The sequence below is a fragment of the Pelobates fuscus genome, chromosome 12 (assembly GCF_036172605.1).
Source record: "Pelobates fuscus isolate aPelFus1 chromosome 12, aPelFus1.pri, whole genome shotgun sequence".
NCBI classification, from domain to species: domain Eukaryota; kingdom Metazoa; phylum Chordata; class Amphibia; order Anura; family Pelobatidae; genus Pelobates; species Pelobates fuscus.
Genome location: NC_086328.1, coordinates 66,905,247 through 66,928,379, shown reverse-complemented (window position 1 = coordinate 66,928,379; position 23,133 = coordinate 66,905,247). Strand labels below are relative to the sequence as shown.

The window sequence follows — 23,133 nt, the reverse complement described above, 5'->3', positions numbered from 1 at the left end:
TGTGCTTTATCACTGGTCGTAATAAGTAATACATATTTATTCTTTAAGGGAAGGTCAGATAAAGTAGGAACATTTTCCCACATTTTCTTTTGTGCATGTATTTTTAAAGAAGTGCTAGTGACTTAAATTTGCTCTTTTGTTGTTTTTTTCTGGAGCCTAGAAATTAATTAAATAAATGCACATTCTCATGGAGCAGGTCCTTAGAGCAGTACAGTCACAACGTTTCTAACACAGTCAGATATTATTTCCCCCTGTAGACTCCATGTTTATGTGCATGCGAACGCAATAGATGATGTCATAGCCTATAATAAATAAACTGAAAGGGGAGACACCTTTTTCACTTAGAAATTTAAACTATTGTGTTTTTTTTTTGGGGGGGGGGGGTGTTTGGACCTAATTTTTATTTTGATTTGCTTCCCTGCTCATTATCATTGCAGGGACACTCAGAAAAGCAGAAATGTCCATTTTTGTACAGAAAGGTTTGTACAGTTCAAATCACTTATAAAAAAACAGTCTCGCTTGTTTTGTGTGTTGCGCCCTCTTGTGGCCTTGCCTTGATGTTTTCAAGCATAGGCTACTGTTTCCTTTACTGGCTTTTGTATGCTAGACAGAGATGGCCTTGTTGAGTGTTTGCTAGCACAAGCTGATTGTTTCAAGTGGCAAAAATGTCTAAGAAAACCCTTACAACATGAACAAGAAGTCAGCTCCACATTTTGCCCAGAGGTTTATCCACTTACGATTGTTTCCCCTTAGTTACAGTTACATCACCATTGTTCAAGTAGCAAACATGAATCCACATTTGGTTTGGTCACACGGCAAAATGATTAATATAACTTTTTGTTGTAAATTATTTATATACACAAATGCTGCAGTGCTGGTTATATTAAGTAAAGGAAATAAAACGTGGGTTGACAGAGTGCAGCAAATGGATAGAGTAGATTTTGAGCCCTGCCTTTAAGCTTTCAGTGATGTGTCCCATGGGTGGTTGTAACCTAATTTAACTCAGACAGAAAATTGCAAATAATAAAGAAGATACATTTTAGTGTTACTTTATTTTTTTAAGGCTATGTGCTAATGTCAATACAATTGCTGCATTTTAATGATAGATCTAGCTTAATGCAATTTTGAAAATAATAGTTTAGCATGGCTGTCCTCTGGCTAACACATTTTTATTGAGATCTGTGGACCTGAAAGAAGAATGATATGCCATAAGATGACTGAGACAGAAGTATGGAATTGCACACACTTATCATTATGGATTCCCACTAGGTGTCACACAGACAATGGTGGCAAAGCCATAACTTTAGTGTAAATAGTGAAAGAGGTTCGGGCACACAATGGTCCATTACGTCCAAATGTTATTGGAACATTAAGGCAACATTTTGACTTAACAGAGTCTTCATCGAGCCATAATAAACACACACAATTATCTTTTCCATATATATAGTGCGAACAATTCACAAACGATAAGGAGAAAATAACTTACAGGTGTGCCTATCATAGATTCTCCATAATTAATAAGGAAGTATAGTACCATAGTAGAACAAACATAATTAGGATGCAATGTCATTAATTGAACAATCAAATAAGCCATCCTGCTTCTCATAGCATAAATGTATTTATTTTTGCAATACCATATGATCCACCAAACCAGAAGTGATGTTTACAATAGCTAGAATAATAATCAAACTGTAGAAAATATATTGAATATATAAGAGAGCAGACATCAGCTGGAGCAATGATGTCTTGGCATTTTGATTTATATCAACTACTTTGAAGAAGAAGCTGGTGGTATATCCAGATGGGTTGGAGAAATCATGGTAAAATTTCTCAAGTTGTTTACAAAATTAGTCAGATAATTCTGTTTATCATAAATAAAATACAATCGCAAATCACAACAATGTCTGAGGACTAATAGTTGGCATTCAGTATATATTGAAGAGACCAATGAAGATATAGACTTGGTCCTGACAAAGTGATCTGAGAATCATACATTACATAGGTGCTGGAGACGAATGAATGAATGAATTAGCATTACCCTTGCATGAAAGAGGGAGATAGATGCAGAGGGAGCAGGATGTCACTGTACTTGCTTTATAGACAAAGTGCGTCGATAGTCAAAGTGTGCTTATATATAGTGCCAGGGGCTGATCTCCATTAGCCACTATTATGCACGGAAGGACTTACATGCAAAATAAGTTGTGTATGTGATAAATCAATGGCATACCATATTTTGTCTAAGCTGTGCTTTGATTTATTTTGTATTCTGGAAGAAAATCCTTCCATTCTCTCTTTTTAATCACTCTGTAACTTTGAAATTTCCTTTCTTTAGTTGGATCAAATTTCATATCAAGTACCATCATGTGCTTTTATCAGGCGTTTTCTAGGTTGGAATATATGTTTGAACAACTAAAACATTGTAATAATGTCTATGTACATATAAGGAATGTCAGCAAATTTGGGAGTTGGTATGGTGATGGATAATACAATAACAACATTAAATATTTAACAAATAATAGAGGTAATGATGGATACTCCTATTATTTGTTATAACTGTTTTAATAAAGCATTTAAGAACCTTTTACCATGCCAATCCAGAGATTCTTGCTACCTTTGAATTTTATTAAGGACTAGATGAAAGATGCCCTTTATATACTTGTATACATTTAATAATAATAATAATAATAATAATAATAATAATAATAATAAGAAGAAGAAGAAGAAGAAGAAGAAGAAGAAGAAGAAGAAGAAGAAGAAGAAGAAGAAGAAGAAGGGCAATGTGAATGAAACTAGATAGCATTGTAAAAGTGGGGTAACTGCTCGGTGGACACAGCATCTTAACATGGAAAATGAATTAAATAACTTGTGAGATATAGCTGTGACTACCAATAAGAAATGTTATAATGAGCAGTCTGAATGGGAGATTGTTTAATATGACACTCTTTGTTCAAATGTAACAACCATGAGGTTTAGATATAAAAAGTACTAGCCCACCTAATGCCAAATTAACATTAATAGACCATGTTAAAGACACATGTTAAAGGCATGGCCAATGCTTATACATATACATGCTCTAATGCGTGTTTTAGTTTAACAAAAACTTTTTTTTTCTTTCTAACACTTATATTATCCACTGTTCATATTCTGCTTCCTGATGATTATTTTTAAAACCATGTTGTTATTAATTACTTGACACTTTATTTTATATCTGTACATAGTTTACTTATGATATACAAATATTTATAATATTTATGTGTATTTTATTGCTCGTTTAGTTTTGACAATGGTTCATAAGTCATTATATATATGCCAATGTTGTATGATATATTATATTATTTTAAAATGTTAATAAAAAATATTTGACGTATATATTATGCACTGTATAAAATGATGCTCAATGCGAAAAAAAAAATGATTGGGATATATGAGATTGTCATTTCATGTTGTCTATCTGAGGACAAAGAGCTAAATGAGGAGCAATCACCATGGAAACCAACAGAATGACTCTCAATACAACCCACAATAGCACCTATTTAACTTTAATAAATCTCCTCCAATAAGAGTAAGTGGGTGCTATTTTGGAAATAAAGAGTTAAAGGACCTGAATCCATTCATAACAAGCTGTCAATTTCATGTAGAACACTGGACGTTGTACTAGCTAATCATCGTTTGAGCCCTGATCACTGTTACTGTAACCTCTTATCGCATGACTGTCTAGTGAGTTAAAAATTAGATACAGAGATGTAACCTCTACTCATGTGAACAATCAAGATATTTTTCAACAGCATAGCCCTATTACACTTAGAATTGCAGCATCCTATTAATAATCTTTGCTCAAAAATATCAGTCCTTTATTCTAATACCTAACCTCTATATTGAAAGAGTACCAGGGCAGACTAGATGGGCCGAATGGTTCTTATCTGCCGTCACATTCTATGTTTCTATGTTTCTACCATTATAAACAGTGGAGGCTATACACCTATGGCACCTGTTATGGTTATGTAAAGTTACTAACAGTAGCCTTGATTTAATAGGTTTTCGAGTATAATTCAATACCGTTAGTTTATCTGTATACCTTTAATTGCGACTTCTGTATATAAAACATTTGGAAAGTTAACATTAAATCAAGGCCAGTGACTGATATGGCAATGTATTGAAGTGATTTTTATAGTCATGTCAACGTTTATATATATATATACATAAAGTATATATGTCTATGATAGTCTACTTGCATTGCACAGTTGTATGCTACATACCTACCTAGTGCCCCGAATTTGTTGCGAAAGTCCCTATTCTAGGTCTTAACAAATACTTTGTGAGTATAACTTGTTATTGATTCACATGAATAAAACTCTCAGTAGTGTGCCTTTGCAATAAATGTGTTCAAAATTGTGTCTGTATGAGATACCTTTGGTTACACGACTGTTTATCAGGTGGTCAAGAAGTCAACTAAAATGACCCAGAGCAGCATTGCTCTCTAGCCTCACCCCAGCCACACCCTGAAATGAATGTGCAACCTTTATTTCATTTGAAATGTTTTACGGTACAATACCATTGTTACTCCAAAACCCTACTGCCTGAAGTTTATCAAAAGTTAGCCTTAATTGTATTTGTGCTACCATATATGTTTCAAAGGCTTCCATTAGCAGAATGTATAAAGTTGTACATATGAATTAAAAGTTATCTGTGTGAGATTAATTTCCATGTTCCTACCCAGAAATCTTAGCTGCTGTGGAAGTATCTTGCTTTCAGGAATGTGTGAGTAAGTAGAAGTATGACTTGGCTGGGGCATGTAGCTATGCACAAACAATTCTCTGCTTCCGTTACTGAGTATGCATTGTAAGGTTTGTCTTGATCCTTTTACTCACTATAATCATTATTGTGTATATCTTCTAATATATCACTTTTTCTTTCGATAGCAGAGACGGTTTCTATGACGCATGCCAGGCCATTATTTAGAAAGAGTATACATTGTTTAAATATTAGTTATTACCCACTCTTACAGTTACCCTTCCTAAACTGACAATGCCTAACCCACAGGTTGCTTGTTTTAATGGTTTACAGATCGTGGATATTAAAACTTATAACATGGATCGCTTTTATGTATTACTAGAATCTATAATTCCCTTACCATTCTGATAGACACTACAGTCGCATGCCCTAGGGATATCAGATATAAAAGATACTATACAATAGTTAATTTGCTTCCCATGGAGTATGTGTGTCTGAAAGCTGGAATTAGTAATACCAAGCTTCCTGACTGTAATTTATGTTATATTGTTACATGCTCACTACATCATATTGTAAGAAGGCTCTTAGTGTTGGGGTGATGATTCGGATGATCTTATACTGTTAGAAAAAACTTTCCAATTGATTTCTCTGCAGAAGTCATCATTAAAGTCAACGGGAATTTTTGTAGTTTAATAATTTGAAAAGTTTTTTTCTAACAGTATTGAATCTGTTGGAAAGCTTATTAAATTGAGGTGTATGTTAAACCCTAGTAAACCAAACTCTATTCTTTGATGTAAAGGATGACTGGACAGTTGAAGGTTAGCTATCACTGGTATAGTTTATTTATGATCATGTTATATGGTACCCTTTCTGCCCTTAAGGAGATGAATAGCGTTTAGTGTAAGCTCTCATACTTAAAGAATCTGTAAGTGACTAGAAGTCCTATTAGCCTAATTAATGGGTCTGTCTACCAACCTTGGAATGGATGAATGACCGAATTAACCCTGGAGGGCATCGAGCCTTTTCTTTTTCTGAAGTCAGTTTAGCAGAATGTGACGGAATGTAATGCCGATACATTGTAATGTGTGCATATCAGAATTTAAGATTGGTAACTCATTAGTATGTTAGTAAATGTAAATATTATCAACTATGAAATAATAAAGTTGACATATTGCACTTTTATGTTGAAGCGGATGAAACAATTAATTACATTTTCTATGCAATGACTACGCTTACTTACATTAGCATTTACTTTGATAAATATGGTGCTTTGACTTGACAGTCTGATCATTAATATCTGTGCTTTCTGTCCATTGCATGTCAGACTTTATAAATTAGCAGCTCGTTCATTTTATCTCTATGTATCATATGTCAGTTAATTTAAGAAGTAGGCACTGATAATTCAATCATTTCAGCTATTAGTAAATGTGAAGAACAAAAGTATGCATTCAAATGCATTCCATACACTGAAATAGCAAAGGATGTGGAGGTACCATAACAACCTAAACTATAAGGTTATCTGTTTCCTTTTGCCATGTGCCACTGGTGTAGCATTAGCATACCGCAGGGAGATCTAGACCCCACCTTTAAAAGTACACACCTATCTTCTCAAGTCCCCAACCAGTAAAAATAATCCTCAGAGTTTGAGCATTAGAGCTGATATGTGTTTTTTAATCATTTCCTTTCATACAATCTTGTTACAGTGCAGCCACCTATACCGTAGATGTGTGCCCTGTTTTACATTGGTTAGTTTGTATGGACTCTTTTCTATATCATTTTGTATCCCTTTTCTATATCATTAGAGATATTTCCTTTTTGCTGAAAGCAGCAAGGTGAATTGCGATGGTAGGGCTCATATAAGAGGTCTTAATGTTGGCAGGTGAGCTTATGCTTTAAATGTTATTTTAGTGGCAACATGAACTATTTTATTTAAAAGTACAGAGGGATTTGAGATGTGTGTAGGTAACATTGAGAGTGTGTAGGCAACATTTTTGTGCTTCTGCCCATCTACCTGTCCATCTTGCTTCCATATCTAAGATTGTAGGGAAATATGTAAAGCAGGGAGTTTCCAATATGAGAAACATTAGATTCTGAATGTCTTTTGAATATTCAAAATGTTGGCCTGCATAGGCTGCATGTAATGGAATCCTAGTGGCTCAGTATTCCTGTTTGTTTTTGAAAGAATAAAAATGTTAACAATTTCATCCTAGTACATATTTTATTCTTTATATTAAGGAGATATGGAATCCAATAGTCATATTCAGCTGTCTCACTTTTTATCCTGCCTAAGAATTCCAATTAATGTTGGGCTGTCAGCAGCCCTTCGCAAAAGCATATATGATCTTCTTGACTCTGGACCACAGCCAGAACAGCATGGTAATGGCATCTACACAACCAACACAATTTCCTACAGTGTGCTGTTGTTTCATCGGTTGTAAAACAATCATTCTAGAAACAAAACCTCATGCTTGAATGTTTATCAAATATTCCAGTTTTTTTTTCTTTTTTTTGCTTTCTTTCTTTCTTATTTACTTTCATTTCTATCCCAAAAATGCCTTCTAAATGTATACTATGAAAGTTCATCTCATCCCATGTCTACAAGTTAATCCTTAGTCAACCATCTCCCTTTCCATGCTGATATTAAATACAGTGCAAAAACAAAGTCACTAATCATCTATCAAACATGAGAGTGGTGCACAGATGTATTAAGCATTCCCTTACAAAAAGTTGAACATATGTCACAAATAAGTTGTCCTTAAAGTAAGTTACTCAATGCCAGAAAACACTGACAATTCCTACAAACAGTATAATGTGTTTTCTGTCAAATTGTTTCCAATTTTCACTGCGCAATAATTGGAGAGTTTGCAAATACGCAAAGCTATCAGCAAAACACAATTTCCAAACTGTTCCAGTAAACCCACTGTTAAGATCTCACTAATTGATTTGCTGAAACAGCAACATTGTAGATTTACATACAGGCAATGACCTTCGTACCATTTATAGACAATCACTGAGGAATGAGCCAAACCCATGTTTCCATATAAAAGAAAATAGCTACAATCCAAGACACACATATAAAACCAAATTGCACGGAACATCATCCTAATAAAGGTAACGTGTGTCTGTAAGTGTGAAATACATATAATGTGCATGAACCACACTAAAACAGTTTACAAAGGCATGAGCAAGGATGCAGAAGGTATTCTAATCAGGCATCCTACCAAACCTACCAGAGGGAGATGTGTAATTCAACATCCATAAAGCTAGTGTATTACATTATACACTACTCTATCCTAATTCTCCTTGACCTGTCTGCGGCTTTTGACACTGTTGATCATCAACAGCTTCTTCTCATCCTCTGCAATATCAGTCTACAATATATTGCTCTCTCCTGGTGCTCCTCCTACGTCTCCCAGTGCTCTCTCAGTGTTTCTTTCTCTGGTTCTGCTTCTTCTCCCCAACTCCTCTCTGTTGGTGTCCCCCAAGGTTCAGTCCTTGGTCCCCTACTGTTCTCCATCTATACTGCTTCTTTGGCTTCCAATATCATTTCTATGTAGATGACACGCAAATCTACCTGTCCTCTCCTGATCTCTCCCCGTCCCTCTTGACTAGTGTCTCTGACGGCCTCTCTGCTATTTCTAACTGGATGGCTGCCCACTTCCTTAAACTAAACTTGGCCAAAACTTAAATTCTGGTCTTTCCTCCCTCAAGTGTTGTTACTCCTGTGTCTGTCTCCCTATAAGTCAACAGTGCTACCATCAGCTCCACCACGCAGGCTCGCTGCCTAGGTGTTCTCTTTGACTCCGACCTCTCCTTCAAGCCTCATGTTCAATCTATCGCCAAATCCTGTCATTTCCATCTCAAAAACCTTGCGTCAGTGCCATGGAAGCATATCATGTGGCTAGCAGTATGACAGCCATTAGAAAAGAATTTGACCCTATAATGTAAGCATTGTAGTTTTTTAAATACAAGGACAGACCACTGCTCCCAGGGCACTTCATTGAGACGAAGTGGCCTAGGTGACTTTGCTGGTCATTTAACATGTTCACATCACCAATCTGGATATGACAACTTCAATGTATCACACACACAAGGCTCCATTTTCTTACAAATACGATACCTCAATATTGTTTTCCTTTTTAAGTATTTTACCTCTTTTTTTTCTAGCAAACTTTTGTCATTGTTTAATTTTGTGATTTTAGAGTCTGGTCAGAATAATAACTATTTTGTTTACCTCTTATTGGAAATGGGGATACGGTCAATGATTATGTGTCCCTTTTTCACATACAGTATATCGATTATAACATGCTGCACTTATCCTCAATTATCATAAAATGAACTATTGTCTTTTGTACATTTTATAGTGCACTAGTAAAATAAAACAAAACAAAACAAAAAATATATTTATGTAAGATAAAACAGAAGATACAATTAAAAATTAGTTTGTAAATAGTCCAAGGTTCCATGTATTTTCTCCTGCTAACAAATCAAATGCAAATTCATATATCTGGAAAGTAAAATAGTGTATCCTGGATACCCTACAGAGTGTAGTAATTTATTGAACAAATTGTGTAAAACAATAAAAACCATCCCCCCTTCTAGGTGGGTACTTACAAGGAAAGTGACTACACGCAGGCACCATCAAGTCATAGAGTCATAGAGTCATTCCGGGTTCTCTATGTTGGCTTTCTACAGCAAATGATGCAGTCATGCATTCCATCAATTCAAATTTTCCTCCTCTCCTGACGTTAAGGTATCTAACAAGGTTCCCAAAGGTATAGCGTAGTTATCATGTTAGTTCTACACATTTCGTAGTTCTGCAATTTGTCAGGGCAATAGCCATAAGAAGAGCAGGGACATTTGAATTGCTGGAGTGCACAACGGCATCATTTACTGAAGGAAGTCAACATAGAGAGTCCAGAGTATAAAAACTATTGCTTTAATTAAAAAAAACAAAACAAGGGATATGTTCCTTTAACCCCTTAACACCGCAGCCAAATGTACAAGTTGTGAACGAAACAAAATGTAAACAAAACCTGGCATTTGCGCTATATGTCTGTCAACCGTAATTCACCTCTTTCATATTAAATGCACCCCCCCTTATTATATATCATTTTATTCAGGGGAAACAGGGCTTTCATTTAATATCAAATATTTAGCTATGAAACATAATTTAATATGAAAAACATGGGAGAAAATAAGATTTTTTTTTATTTTTTTAGTTCTACATGACATTTTAACTGTCAATGTCATAATACTGTTTGCTTTTACTGCAATAAAATACACATATTTGTATTCAGCAAAGTCTCACGTGTAAAACAGTACCCCCTATGTACAGGTTTTATGGTGTTTTGGGAAGTTACAGGGTCAAATATAGCGTGTTACATTTGAAATTGAAATTTGTCAGATTGGTTACGTTGCCTTTGAGACTGTATAGTAGCCCAGGAAATAAATTTACACCCATAATGGCATACCATTTGCAATAGTAGACGACCCAAGGTATTGCAAATGGGGTATGTCCAGTCTTTTTTAGTAGCCATTTGGTCACAAACACTGGCCAAAGTTAGCGTTAGTATTTGTTTGTGTGTGAAAAATGCAAAAAAAGCCAATTTTGGCCAGTGTTTGTGACTAAGTGGCTACTAAAAAAGACTGGACATACCCCATTTGCAATACCGTGGGTTGTCTACTATTGCAAATAGTATGTCATCATAGGGGTAATCTTCATTCTTGGGCTACCATAGGGTCATAAAGGCAACGTAAGCAATCTGGCGAATTTTAATGTGAAAAAAATGAAACACAAGCCTTATATTTGACGCTGTAATTTTTGAAAACACCATAAAACCTGTACATGAGGGGTACTGTTGTACTCGGGAGACTTCGCTGAACACAAATATTTGTGTTTCAAAACAGTAAAAAGTATTGCAGCAATAATATCGTCCGTGTAAGTGCTGTTTGTGCGTGAAAAATGCAAAAAACTTCACTTTTACTGGCGATATCATCGTTGTAATACATTGTACTGTTTTGAAACACTAATATTTGTGTTCAGCGAAGTCTCCCGAGTAAAACAGTACCCCCCATGTACAGGTTTTATGGTGTCTTGGAAAGTTATAGGGTTAAATATAGTGCTAGCAAATTATTCCTTATACTTTCGGCATGGGTTGTCAGGCAGGTCCCGCTAATTGTAATTAATTAGGATACCTAATTATGTAAAATTATTACATAAATATATGTGTAGAATTAATATATGTATATATATACATATGTGTATATATACGTATATATATATATATATTTTTTTAAAATATTTTTATTTATATATAGGTATATATATAGTGATATATACGTATATATTTATGTATATAGATATATATATTATTTCGTTCTACGTGTATTTTGATATAAATATATATATTAATATCACAATACAGTTAGAACGAAATAAAACACATCTATATATTTTTTAATATTTTATTTTTAATTATTTTTTTTATTTAATTTTTTAACGTATTTACATATTTTTTTTATATTATTTATAAATATATATATAACAATAATTATATATATATTTAATCAGTATCAGTCTACGTGTAATTTGATATTAATATATATATATAATTATATATATATATTAATATTAAAATACACCTAGACGGTGTATGTGTATGTGTGTATATGTGTATATATATACTTAGATCATATATATATAATATATATATATGATCTAAGTATATATATATATTTTTTTTTTACACTTTTAACTTTATTTTATTTTATTTTCAGCCAGCAGGGGGACCAACTGTCATTACAGTTGGTCCCCCTGCTGGCAATGCCTGAGCCAGCTATACCGGCCATGTGATTGTGAGGTCCTCGCAAGGACCTCACTCTCACATGACCGGGAGGGACCGGAGGAGGCAGATCTGCCGCGGGGGGGCTCCCTGGGAGTCCCCCCAACCGCGATCGCCGGCGTGGGACCACCGGCGACCGGGTAAGTTAAAAAAAAACGGCGGGCGTATATTTACGTCCTGCGGCGTTTAGAGCCGCTTTTAAAAGGACGTAAATATACGCCCGGCGGACTTAAGGGGTTAAAAGACGCCATATAGTGTAGCAATAAGTGCAATTTACACCACATTTAGTGGAGTTAAAGGGACACTATAGTCACCTGAACAACTTTAGCTTAATGAAGCAGTTTTGGTGTATAGAACATGCCCCTGCAGCCTCACTGCTCAATCCTCTGCCATTCAGGAGTTAAATCCCTTTGTTTATGAACCCTAGTCACACCTCCCTGTATGTGACTTGCACAGCCTTCCATAAACACTTCCTGTAAAGAGAGCCCTATTTAGGCTTTCTTTATTGCAAGTTCTGTTTAATTAAGATTTTCTTATCCTCTATGTTAATAAAAAGAAAAAAACAAAACAAGGGATATGTTCCTTTAAAAGACGCCATATAGTGTAGCAATAAGTGCAATTTACACCACCAATGTATACGTCAATAAATAATATAGATCACTCATTGTACTGTAAATTATACTCCTCCACAAGGGCACTATAAACACTTCCAATGTGCACATTTACATTTAGTGGAGTTAAAGGGACACTATAGTCACCTGAACAACTTTAGCTTAATGAAGCAGTGTTGGTGTATGGAACATGCCCCTGCAGCCTCACTGCTCAATCCTCTGCCATTCAGGAGTTAAATCCCTTTGTTTATGAACCCTAGTCACACCTCCCTGTATGTGACTTGCACAGCCTTCCATAAACACTTCCTGTAAAGAGAGCCCTATTTAGGCTTTCTTTATTGCAAGTTCTGTTTAATTAAGATTTTCTTATCCTCTATGTTAATAGCTTGCTAGACCCTGCAAGAGCCTCCTGTATGTGATTAACCCCTTAAGGACACATGACATGTGTGACATGTCATGATTCCCTTTTATTCCAGAAGTTTGGTCCTTAAGGGGTTAAAGTTCAATTTAGAGATTGGGATACAATTATTTAAGGTAAATTACATCTGTTTGAAAGTGAAACCAGTTTTTTTTTCATGCAGGCTCTGTCAATCATAGCCAGGGGAGGTGTGGCTAGGGCTGCATAAACAGAAACAAAGTGATTTAACTCCTAAATGGCAGTGAATTGAGCAGTGAAATTGCAGGGGAATGATCTATAAACTAAAACTGCTTTATTTAGCTAAAATAATTTAGGTGACTATAGTGTTCCTTTAATGTCCTTATTCCAAAGTTTAAAACTGCCCAGCAATATATTGCTCTAAACATTGTGCAGACTCCCACTTATGATTCACATAGAGAAAGCAGACGTGCTCATACCATAAAATCCTTGACAATTTATTCTTAGCTAACACAAATAAAACTACTTGTGATTACAAAATGTGAGTACTGTTGAGCAAAGAACTCACACAACAAACACACAACTTGCATGAATGTGATGATCAGCAGATGTGTTTCTTTTGATAATTGGTTTCTTATGTGTTACATTTAGTGGGTTTGTTAATTTACTGTCTGCAAGTACCTATACATTTGCATGTATGTGTTTGTCTTTGTTCCTTCTTGACAAAATAGTTCTCTATGTGACCATTAAACGATTTATGGAACATATAGCTAAATACATAACTTGGATGTGCCTGAGAACACTTCAATAATAATTTCATTTCAGAACACACCAGTATTTTATGATAAATATTCATATTTGTGGTATTTGATTGTTGAACTGGCACAAAATATCTGTTATTTATATTTGATATACATGTGCAGGTCTGTGGGATGATAAATTGATAATATAAAGATTCATATAAACTTTTTACTAATTACCAGTGATGGGCATTTGTTTATTGGTCCAGAACACATATGTACACATATCTATATATACATTATTAAGAGGTAAATGCAGCACGGTATGATGTCACTAATACTAAGTTAACAATAATTCATCTTCCTACAAGAGCTACATAATGACAAAGGTCATCACAGGGTAAAATGTAATTTGTGGTTTCTGGTTACCATTAAAATGATATACCTTTAGAAAAAAAAGTGTGATTGTTTGGATCATTTACTGTAAATAACTGAGTTCAGAGGATACGTAACTTACTTATTCAGGAGCACCAACCACCCCTCCTATTGTGGCAGGTTAGATTGGGAGCACCAACTTTCCCTCTTATTAAGGGTACTATGTGGGAGCTATGAGTACAGTCCTTCTTTTTATTGTGTGCAAAATAGGGTTGTGGCCTATATCAGATGTTATCCCATTAACACTTACTGTTACCTGCTGTAACTGGATGATATTGATCCATCCTAAACTTTAACCCAATGATACTAACCTATATCTAACCTAATCAGATGGTACTGATCCATAGCACTGTGCTTTAACCCAACAATAACTATAATAACCTCTATCTTCCTTACCAGACACTAATGATCCATACTATACTTTAAACAAACAATAACATGATAATGACTTATATGACATGTCTTAGCTTTATTCTTCTGACCTAAAATATATTGTAACTTTATGTTTTGTTGAATTTTTTGGTATGAACAAAAATTGTGCCTGGACTCTATGTCACCTTGATGTTATTGACCCATACCATTTCTTAAACAGTATTAGCCCAGTGGTACTTAGCATACTATGTCTTAACTTGGTGGTATCCTGTTGGATCTAACCTATACTATACCTTAACCAAGAATCTGTGAATATATGTTAATATTTGAAAGACTATAGTTAACTTGGTATTTATTTTAATAATATTTCAAAAAGTAAAAATAAACTTTCACCTTGTTTAAAATATAAACGTACTATTATTTTTAGCTTTTATGACTGAATTCCACGCATGACAAACAATTCTCTTATATAACAAAGTGCTCTTAACGCTAAAAGGCATGCACAAAAATAGTACAGGTTAATACAGCAAGGGCATTCAAAGATTATTTGTCTCTGTGCACCATCGTAAATATAAAAGACAGCTATTTATACAGTGAGGGCTGAGGTTTCAAAGTAGGTTAGAACAGGGCAAAGTGGACAGACAATGCAGTCTTTATCTGCTGTCAAATTCTATGTTTCTACAAAAAGACAATACTATCAGTCACAGCTGAGACAGGTAAGTCTGTTATCATTAGAATCTGGAATACCAGCAGGTGACGTGCTAGCTGATATTTAGCAAGAGCAAGCAGGACCAGATCAGTATATCAATTGTATGCTCATTCAGCAACTTTTTTTTATTATTTTGTGTTGCTCTCTAAACTAGAGGACTATAAAGAAGGGGTAGAGTAAAGTGCCCCCCACAAGCACTGCATAGCCTCCTCCCTTGGAGGGGAAATGTATTCATTCTGCTAAACAATGGGATTTCACCTCTCACACGCCAATAATCCGAGTTAACAAAAAACAGCAACCGACAAATCCATTCATGATGTGCTCTCAATTCGTTGTTGTGGAAGAACATTTAATAGCATAACAAGGTAAAATTGTTTGTGGTCTCAATGTTCTACACTGTGCTCTTGGTAACTGTGTCTTTGCTAGGAGATTGTGTTTAAATGATAACCTTTAGCTATAATAAATACTACTACAAAACTGGTACTTCTTATAGGAAAACCAACGGCACATGCAAGTAACAATATTTAGATTGTATGTTTCATATGAATAATGTAAACCCCAAACCATTCTTATTTAGATTGCAAAAAATATGCATAGAATGCTACATTACTACATTAAAAACTGTTAAAAAAAAAGAAAAAAAAAAGAAACTAAATTTGTTGTTGTATGGTATAAATTGGGTTATATTGAATTATAAATACAATTTATGGGTGAAAAAAACTGAACAAATAATAATTTAGATTGTAGCTATCGAGTTATTGTTGCATAGACTTGCTGTACATATAGAATATACATGAGAAGCACCCAGTAAACTAAAATAATATACTAGCCATTGTTTTGGCATTGCAATGACTAAGCCCCATAATTGCATGCCTGCTAAGTGTTTAAATAATTTAACGATGACCCATTTTATACACCAGCACAGTGTTCTTCCAAAGTCTCCCCACAATTGGAAAGGATTAAGGTTAAAGGTTAGAATTAGGAAAGGGGAGAAGCTTTGCGGTAAAGGGGCAAGGGTGATAGTTAGGGAAGGTACAGGGAGAGATGTATAGTATTAGTGAGAAGTTAGTGGACCCCCTCAGAGGAACAGACCAGACACAAAAATGTTGATTAGTAAACAAGTCATTAATTAGATTTCCGTTTATTAGTAATCAAACCTCAAGTTAAACATGTCACAGATCACAAGAGAGGGGACATGCAGGAGGGGGAGTAGGGTCATGCAGTTAATCCCTCCATGGGCAGAGAGGTATAACAATCTCTGGCCAAGAAGGAATTAAACAGTCTGGCATGCGGTTAATGAGGTTAATGGTGGAAGGGTAGGTCCATCCTTTGCATGCTTAAGCCCCATGCTTGATGAAATAGATCAGCCCAGTGCAAAGGGGCAAGTGAGAAAATAGAAGTGAAAGAAGCAAACAAAGTTTGTGAGATAAGGAGACAGAGAATAAAAGTGAAGTATTTAATATTTAAAATGGTTCTGATAAACAGGTAGAAGGGATACCGGGAGAGCTAAGTAAAGCTAGAACTATGGGTGTAGTAGAAAGAAAAAAACAATGTATTAAACTAGGAAAACCAATAATAAGTAAATAAGATAAAATAAAGAAACAGAGAGCCATTTAGAAGAGAAATAAAAGAGGTAAAATTTGCTCTTTTTGTCTTAGCGGTCTTTGTGTGTTTGCCTCTATAAATTAATAGACTTATGTAAGAAGGTGTTAAAGAGAAACAGTTAGAAAGACAAAGGCCATGTTAGTGAGGGAAGGAGACGTAGTTAATGTAAAGGAAATGGATTGAATTAGAACATGCCTTGTTAAAGCCCCTCCCCCCCACCGCATGCATAGTCTGAGGAGGGGTGATCTATAATGGCAGCCAAATAAGGAATTCTGTGTGAACTACTGAAAAACAGCAAGAGAGGGCAAGGAAGAGCATAGGATGGGTAATTAGGTTTGAGTGTTAGTGGGAGGGAGAGTAACAATATATATGACAAAAACAGGGTTGAGGTTATGGTGGAAAAAGTAATGGTTTCTATATAGGTATATTTGTTGCATGTTTGTGCTCACCCTACAGCCTAATCCCACAACCTACACCAAAGGCTGCCATGAGAGACCCCACCCTCCAACCTCAGCCCAACCAGAAGTACAGAAAGCAGTGTGTAATGCTGGGATATTATGTCCATGAGTAAGTGAGATTATTGAGAGATTCAGAGAGCTAGGGAAGAGGTTTAGATAAGGTTGTAAATCGGAGAGGACAACAGAAACAAAAACTACATGCATTTCTATATAAAACAAAACAAAAAGAAAATGAATGACAACATTAAAAAAAATAAAAGATAGTATTCAAACATACAGGCCAGTTTTGGAGAAAATGAAATACAATCATTGCAATTCCTCTGCTAAAGTGCTGCTGAAGTATGACAATTCAACTTTTAATGCATCACATGACCACAGAATGATAAGCTATCACCTTGCAAGACACCTCACCTAATAGCCACAGTCCATCTCCGAATTGGTACGTTAAACTATCATGTATATATACACATATCAGGTATAATAGAGAGTAGTGAAAGTGAAGAGCACTAATGGCCCAGATTGTTAAACAAAGACCACATGAGATGAAATATAATATCCAAAGGTAACGGTGACACTACACATCAATTATTATATAACCACAGGACCACAGAAAATTTGTTAAAAAGCATAAACATTCTAGATGTATCTTTGCTTTATAAAACTATAAACCTATAACAAACATGACATTCCAAAAGTGGCCTCTAGGTGTCACTATTAGACCAAGCTACCAACATGAAATTTCAATAAAGTATATGTAGCATCAATATACTACATGTAATCATGATTTGCGATGCATTACTAGATGCACTATGCCTGCAACAAACACATGGAACACAGGGTGTCACCGTTTAGCTACACTGTTTTCGCTGCTTAATGCATGCAATGACCAGTAGGTTACCATCATTCACCGACACCAATGGTGGTCACTAGAAGAAAATAGCCAGGACATGTACTTACATGTACTTACAGCCAGGACATGTACTTACAAGAGCATATAATATATCCAAAAACAGTAACATACAGAATACAAGTAGTAAAATAGGAATTGTTTAGGGGTTTGGGAATAAATGATTTTTAAATGTATTCCCATTTCTAAAATAACAACATGACTTTCTCAAGGTTAAATCCTTTCAAACCTTCAACCCTGCTTTACAATAAAACACAGAAATGTAAGTGATGCATAATATGGCAATACTCTCCAATGCACTCAACATCTGCTCATGCTAAACTCATGGCATATACTTGCATGAGAAGTATGTATTATATAGCCTATGATATGTTTGAACATACCACATACTTCTGAGATCATTTATCTAAATATATAGAACTAAACTAGGAATATGAGATTTTATTTAAAAAGAAGGCCAACAAATGATAATCTCAAACATTCATAAAAAAAAAAGCTATAAAAAATGTTGAAATAAAAATAAAGTTAATAATATAAAAGTGAAAACATGGACATATCTAAATGTTAAACAAAACAGTATGAGAAGATTTTTTTTTAGAAAGGTAAAGGTGAATATATTTAAAGGGTAGAATTTGAGGGTAGGAGGTGAAAAGGTAGAGTGGTTGAGGGACTTTTTTGGTTTTTGAGCTGTGAACGGAACAGAAGACAGGAGCTGGAATAAACCCCAGGGGTACAATTGGAGTGATATCTACCAGGTAATGGAGTTTGTTTACCAGAGCATGTCCGATGCCTGCATGCTTTAACACCATGTGGAAAGAGAATAAAAAAAAACAAAAAAAACAGAAGATATAACACAAGTGGGGTGGAGTAAGGAGAGATTTCCTACTTTTATCCTCCATGTCAAATACACCCTCCCCTCTTTTACCCAAATGCAGATTCATATTAGAAAACTGTAAGGGTGATTCTATTTTCCAGCTGGTGAAGATAAAAACAGTTAGTAGTGGGGTAAAGATAGAAGAAAAAAAGACAGGGAAAGGTATGAAGGAAAGCGGGATAGGTATTTAGTGTCGGAGACAGGGAGATAGAGGTAGAGGAGGGAGAGATAAAGAAAGGGAAAGGACGATAGATATAAAAGAAAACAGGGGAGTCTTTGCTATGTAAATTCTTTTTTAGAACATGAAACAGTGGAATTATCAGAGTATTCATTTACACTAAAATCTAAATGAAAGGGAAACCAGTGCTGTCATGAAAGAAGGTTGCATTGAGCCGGGAGCTATTCTATATCAATGGCTGCAATAGAGTTCTAAGATATACAGGCTATTTAGGTAGCACGAAAACATCTCTCAAGACCAAAAATATGTTGACATAAAAAAATAGATAACAGGGATATTGTAGTATGATGCAAACTGCAAAAAAAAAACAAATAGCAATTGGATTTCTTTGTAACTAAAGCTTGGTTGGGATTGATGTATGTCTTTCTCAAGGGTTTGACATTTAGCGTAATTAAAAAAGAATATATAAAAGATCCAAAATGTCAACATAAAATAAGGCGTATTCTGGTCATGTCAATTAAAATGACTATAATCAGCAAAGGTTAATATGTTGGCTACAAAATGTGTTGCTTTGAAACCTATGGAAACTTAAAGTTTTAAATTCACTTTACAGCAATAAATATAATAATTTCAAAGAAAAACATTGTATTGAAAGAGAAATATGATTAATATTCCATATATATGTATGTATTCATAAATCATGATGGTATGAAACGTGACACGGGAAATCACAATGTTCTAAAACAAATATTTGTTTAAGATATTAGTAGAAAAAATTACTTTTAGATTCATAAAAAGTTTTAGAACATGTACAAAGAGAAAAGGAGTGAATACTGAAAATAGATGGGAAAAGAAGTAAAGATTAGAGAGATAGATAGATAGATAGATAGATAGATAGATAGATAGATAGATAGATAGATAGCGAGATCGATAGATAGATAGCGAGATCGATAGATAGAGAGATATAGATAGACAGATAGATAGAGAGATAGATAGAGAGATAGACAGACAGACAGATAGATGGATAGAGAGATTGATAGATAGATAGATAGATAGATAGATAGATAGATAGAGAGATAGATAGATAGAGAGAGAGATTGATAGACAGACAGATAGATAGATAGAGAGATAGATAGATAGATCGATAGATAGATAGAGAGATAGATAGATAGATATAATTTAAAGCAGAGAGACATAGGCAGACAAGCAGATGGACAGACAGACAGAAAATAAGGAAATTTCCAATTTGAAATGGGTAAAGGATAAATGGTATTGTATCACTGTTTTTCTTGTTTAGATAAATCAAAATAAAAGCTTGATTCTCTCTGTATATGTGTATAATGGTAGGGTAAACAGAATCTATAACTGGTTTTGGATAAAAAGAGAAACACTGACATATCTGCTGCTGAACTTAGAAAGCTAGGCCATGGGCTCGGGCTCTGGAATATACATGAGATAGCTACACATTGTTTTTATTTCATTTACTCTAAGAAGAATACAACTTCAGACAAAACAATGATTAATAGAGTGCAAAAAGCTGCCACATTTTATTAACTAATAAAAAAGACCAACCATGGTACTGATACTCAAAAATACAACCTCTAGCATTTTAAGCTAATTAAATATTTTACTATTGTGTTGCCAACATTGCCAGAGCAACCTGGAATTATTTTAAACGAAGGACCAGTCCATTTTCCGCTATTTCTAGGGACCTTATTACTACATATAGACTGCATTTATAGTTGGATTTGTCCCGAATACTTGGGTATAATTGGCATAAGTGCAGAACTGTGGTTTATGCCATCTATGTTCTTAGCACTTAGATGCATAGTTTACTGACTGTCCTATACAAATAGAGATGCATACATTGCTACCCATGGAATTACATCACAGATGCAGAAACTGCCAACAAACAGGTATCTCTGGGATTTACCTAGTACAAAAATCATATCTAGTTCTATTGGCAAGATAGAGGTATTTAGGGATATACTCGCTAAACATGAACTGTGAGTTCAACCTCCAATATAGGCCTACCTACATAAAGATCCCATACACCTTAATGGTGGCTTATGTAGATAGAATATTCAAAAGAATTTGATTGGGACCATAGCTGGGATGGAATATTAGAGAATTATCCAAAATATATATTTTGGTATAAATGCTGAAATTCATAGCAGTTCTTTAGTGAATAAATCAACTTGACTGCTTTGATGAAATAGAAAATCTATCTCTGCATTAAAAATGCTTTATAACACTTTAGATAGTAAAGGTTATGAATATATGGGATGTCAAAACACGTGAGCACATGTGCTTCCTTTTCAATAAGGCGTATTTTATATATGATGGACAGTGTAGAAAGAATATTAATGACGAGAAATGAAAGTTTTACACCATGATGGTTACAGACAAAATCATTTAATTTCCAGTTTTATTATATAGTTCTGTTATAAGGGGTAACATTATGTACTGTGCTGTTGCACCTCTGGACTGTTATTGTGTAGGACAAAAGTCTTAGATCTAACAGCTTTTTAAAACAATTCATAAAAGTGGCATGTTAGTAAAGCATGTGCCTATTTAATCATTTGAATATGTATTTCGACAATTTTTAAATTTGGAAAACTAACTTACAGGCCATGGGCATATGACACAAAACACTTCATTTTTGCTTAAAAATATGTTGTTATTTCCCATCAGGAAATTCATTTAAAATTGTTTCAAATTAATAAACTAAGGCTCATGTACATAATTCAGTCTGTAGACCAAACATACATAGAGCCATGGATTAAAATAATACAAGTTTGTCATCAAAACAAATAATAATTTAAATATGATAACATGTACTAAATAGATTGCCAATGGTGTGAAGGGCATGAAAACTTAATAAAACAAAACCTGCTGCAACCTAAACTTATCGCCACCTGGGCCATCAATATGTATAAAACTTCCTGCAGAACACGGCTGTTGTGGGCAGTGTTTTGAACTACAAGTAATGGATCGAAGTAGCAAAAAAACTGGTGAAATTCCATGGATGCAGCCCTAAAACCCATAGAGGAGTGATGAATGACACCTACCTGCCGTAGGTTCCTGGTGACTCTGACGTCATGCCAGCTGTTGTCGTTGAACTTGCCATTGACAGGTTCCACCAGAGCCTCGAAAGCCCCTGATCCCAGGTTGATGACTAACCACACCGCGCCGCTCTTTAATGAAAGGTTCACGTAGTCTGCTGATTTCCCTGTATGGAGCATTAGTCCATTACGTTGGAGAGTTCGGAAGGAGAGGGTTATTTCATCTGCACTGCTTTGGATGGGGCTGTGGGACAGGTCATAGCAGAAGAACTCATTCCCTCTGAATGTTGCCGCGTATTCTTCCTTCCCTGGGATTTACGAAAAGTGGGAGGCGGAGACAGTAAATGTGAGAGAGAGAGGTGCAAGAGAAAAATACAGAAAACTAAAGCACAATATTTATTATAAAACAAATAATCATAGTGAAAAAAAAACATTGAAGAAAGAAACAAGAAGATGTGTCAATAAGTAAAAGTAAAAAAGAAATAGAAGAATGGTGAAGGAAGAAGATGAAGATGAAGCACGCACAGTAATTAGTTACATATTGAGAGTAGTCAAGAGATTGAGAGTCAAAAGTTGGGAGGAGCAAGCAAGAGGGGAAAACATAGTTATATTTTCTGCACCAATTAACGAAAAAAATATATGTTCAGAAAAAAGAGCAGATGACAGACAAAAATAATATTACATAAAATCAAAAGTAGATCATTAAACATTGCTGATCATTTATAGTCAATACACTATCGAGAACTGTTTGGGTTGAAAATATATCTGGATTCCATAAGGCAACCAACCCTTACATTTCCTACAGTACTCATTTTCCAGGTACACCCCCACTTAGTTTATCCAAAGATGAGAAGATAGCACCCATTGCCAAATTATGGAAATGTATGTAATGGGATAAGAGAGCATCTGTTGACATACTTTCATTTAACACGTTATGCAGTGGGATCCCCTGATCTCATACATATATTTAGTTAAACGCTTTGAATGCATATCAGTATGCATGTTTTGAATGTCCCAATGGCATCTTTAAATTGATGTATATATGTTTTATAATTTAAGTATATTATCTTTTATACTGATCATCATTCAAATGTTAATTGAAGTACCCCAAAAATGGCTAACATGTACTTCACTTGTGTTTTTGTGTACACTTAGCATACATGTATTTGTTCAGTTAAAGGAATGCTCAAAGGACCATAACCACTAAAACGTGCTATTGTGGTTATG

General features: G+C 34.8%; 1 protein-coding gene across 15 annotated transcripts in view; it reads right to left on the bottom strand.

Annotated features, from left to right (window-relative positions):
* The window catches only part of NRXN2 (neurexin 2), a 973,084-nt gene that overhangs the window by 571,376 nt on the left and 378,575 nt on the right, over positions 1-23,133 (bottom strand). For 7 of the 15 annotated variants that reach the window (XM_063438522.1, XM_063438529.1, XM_063438527.1 and 4 more), the window contains 2 exons: positions 21,913-22,214; positions 18,542-18,586 (listed from right to left, as the gene is read on the bottom strand). In XM_063438522.1, the coding sequence (XP_063294592.1) occupies positions 18,542-18,586; positions 21,913-22,214 (347 nt within the window). The remainder of the gene's footprint in view (positions 1-18,541; positions 18,587-21,912; positions 22,215-23,133) is intronic. The other 8 variants (XM_063438523.1, XM_063438530.1, XM_063438533.1 and 5 more) reach the window with 2 other exon arrangements.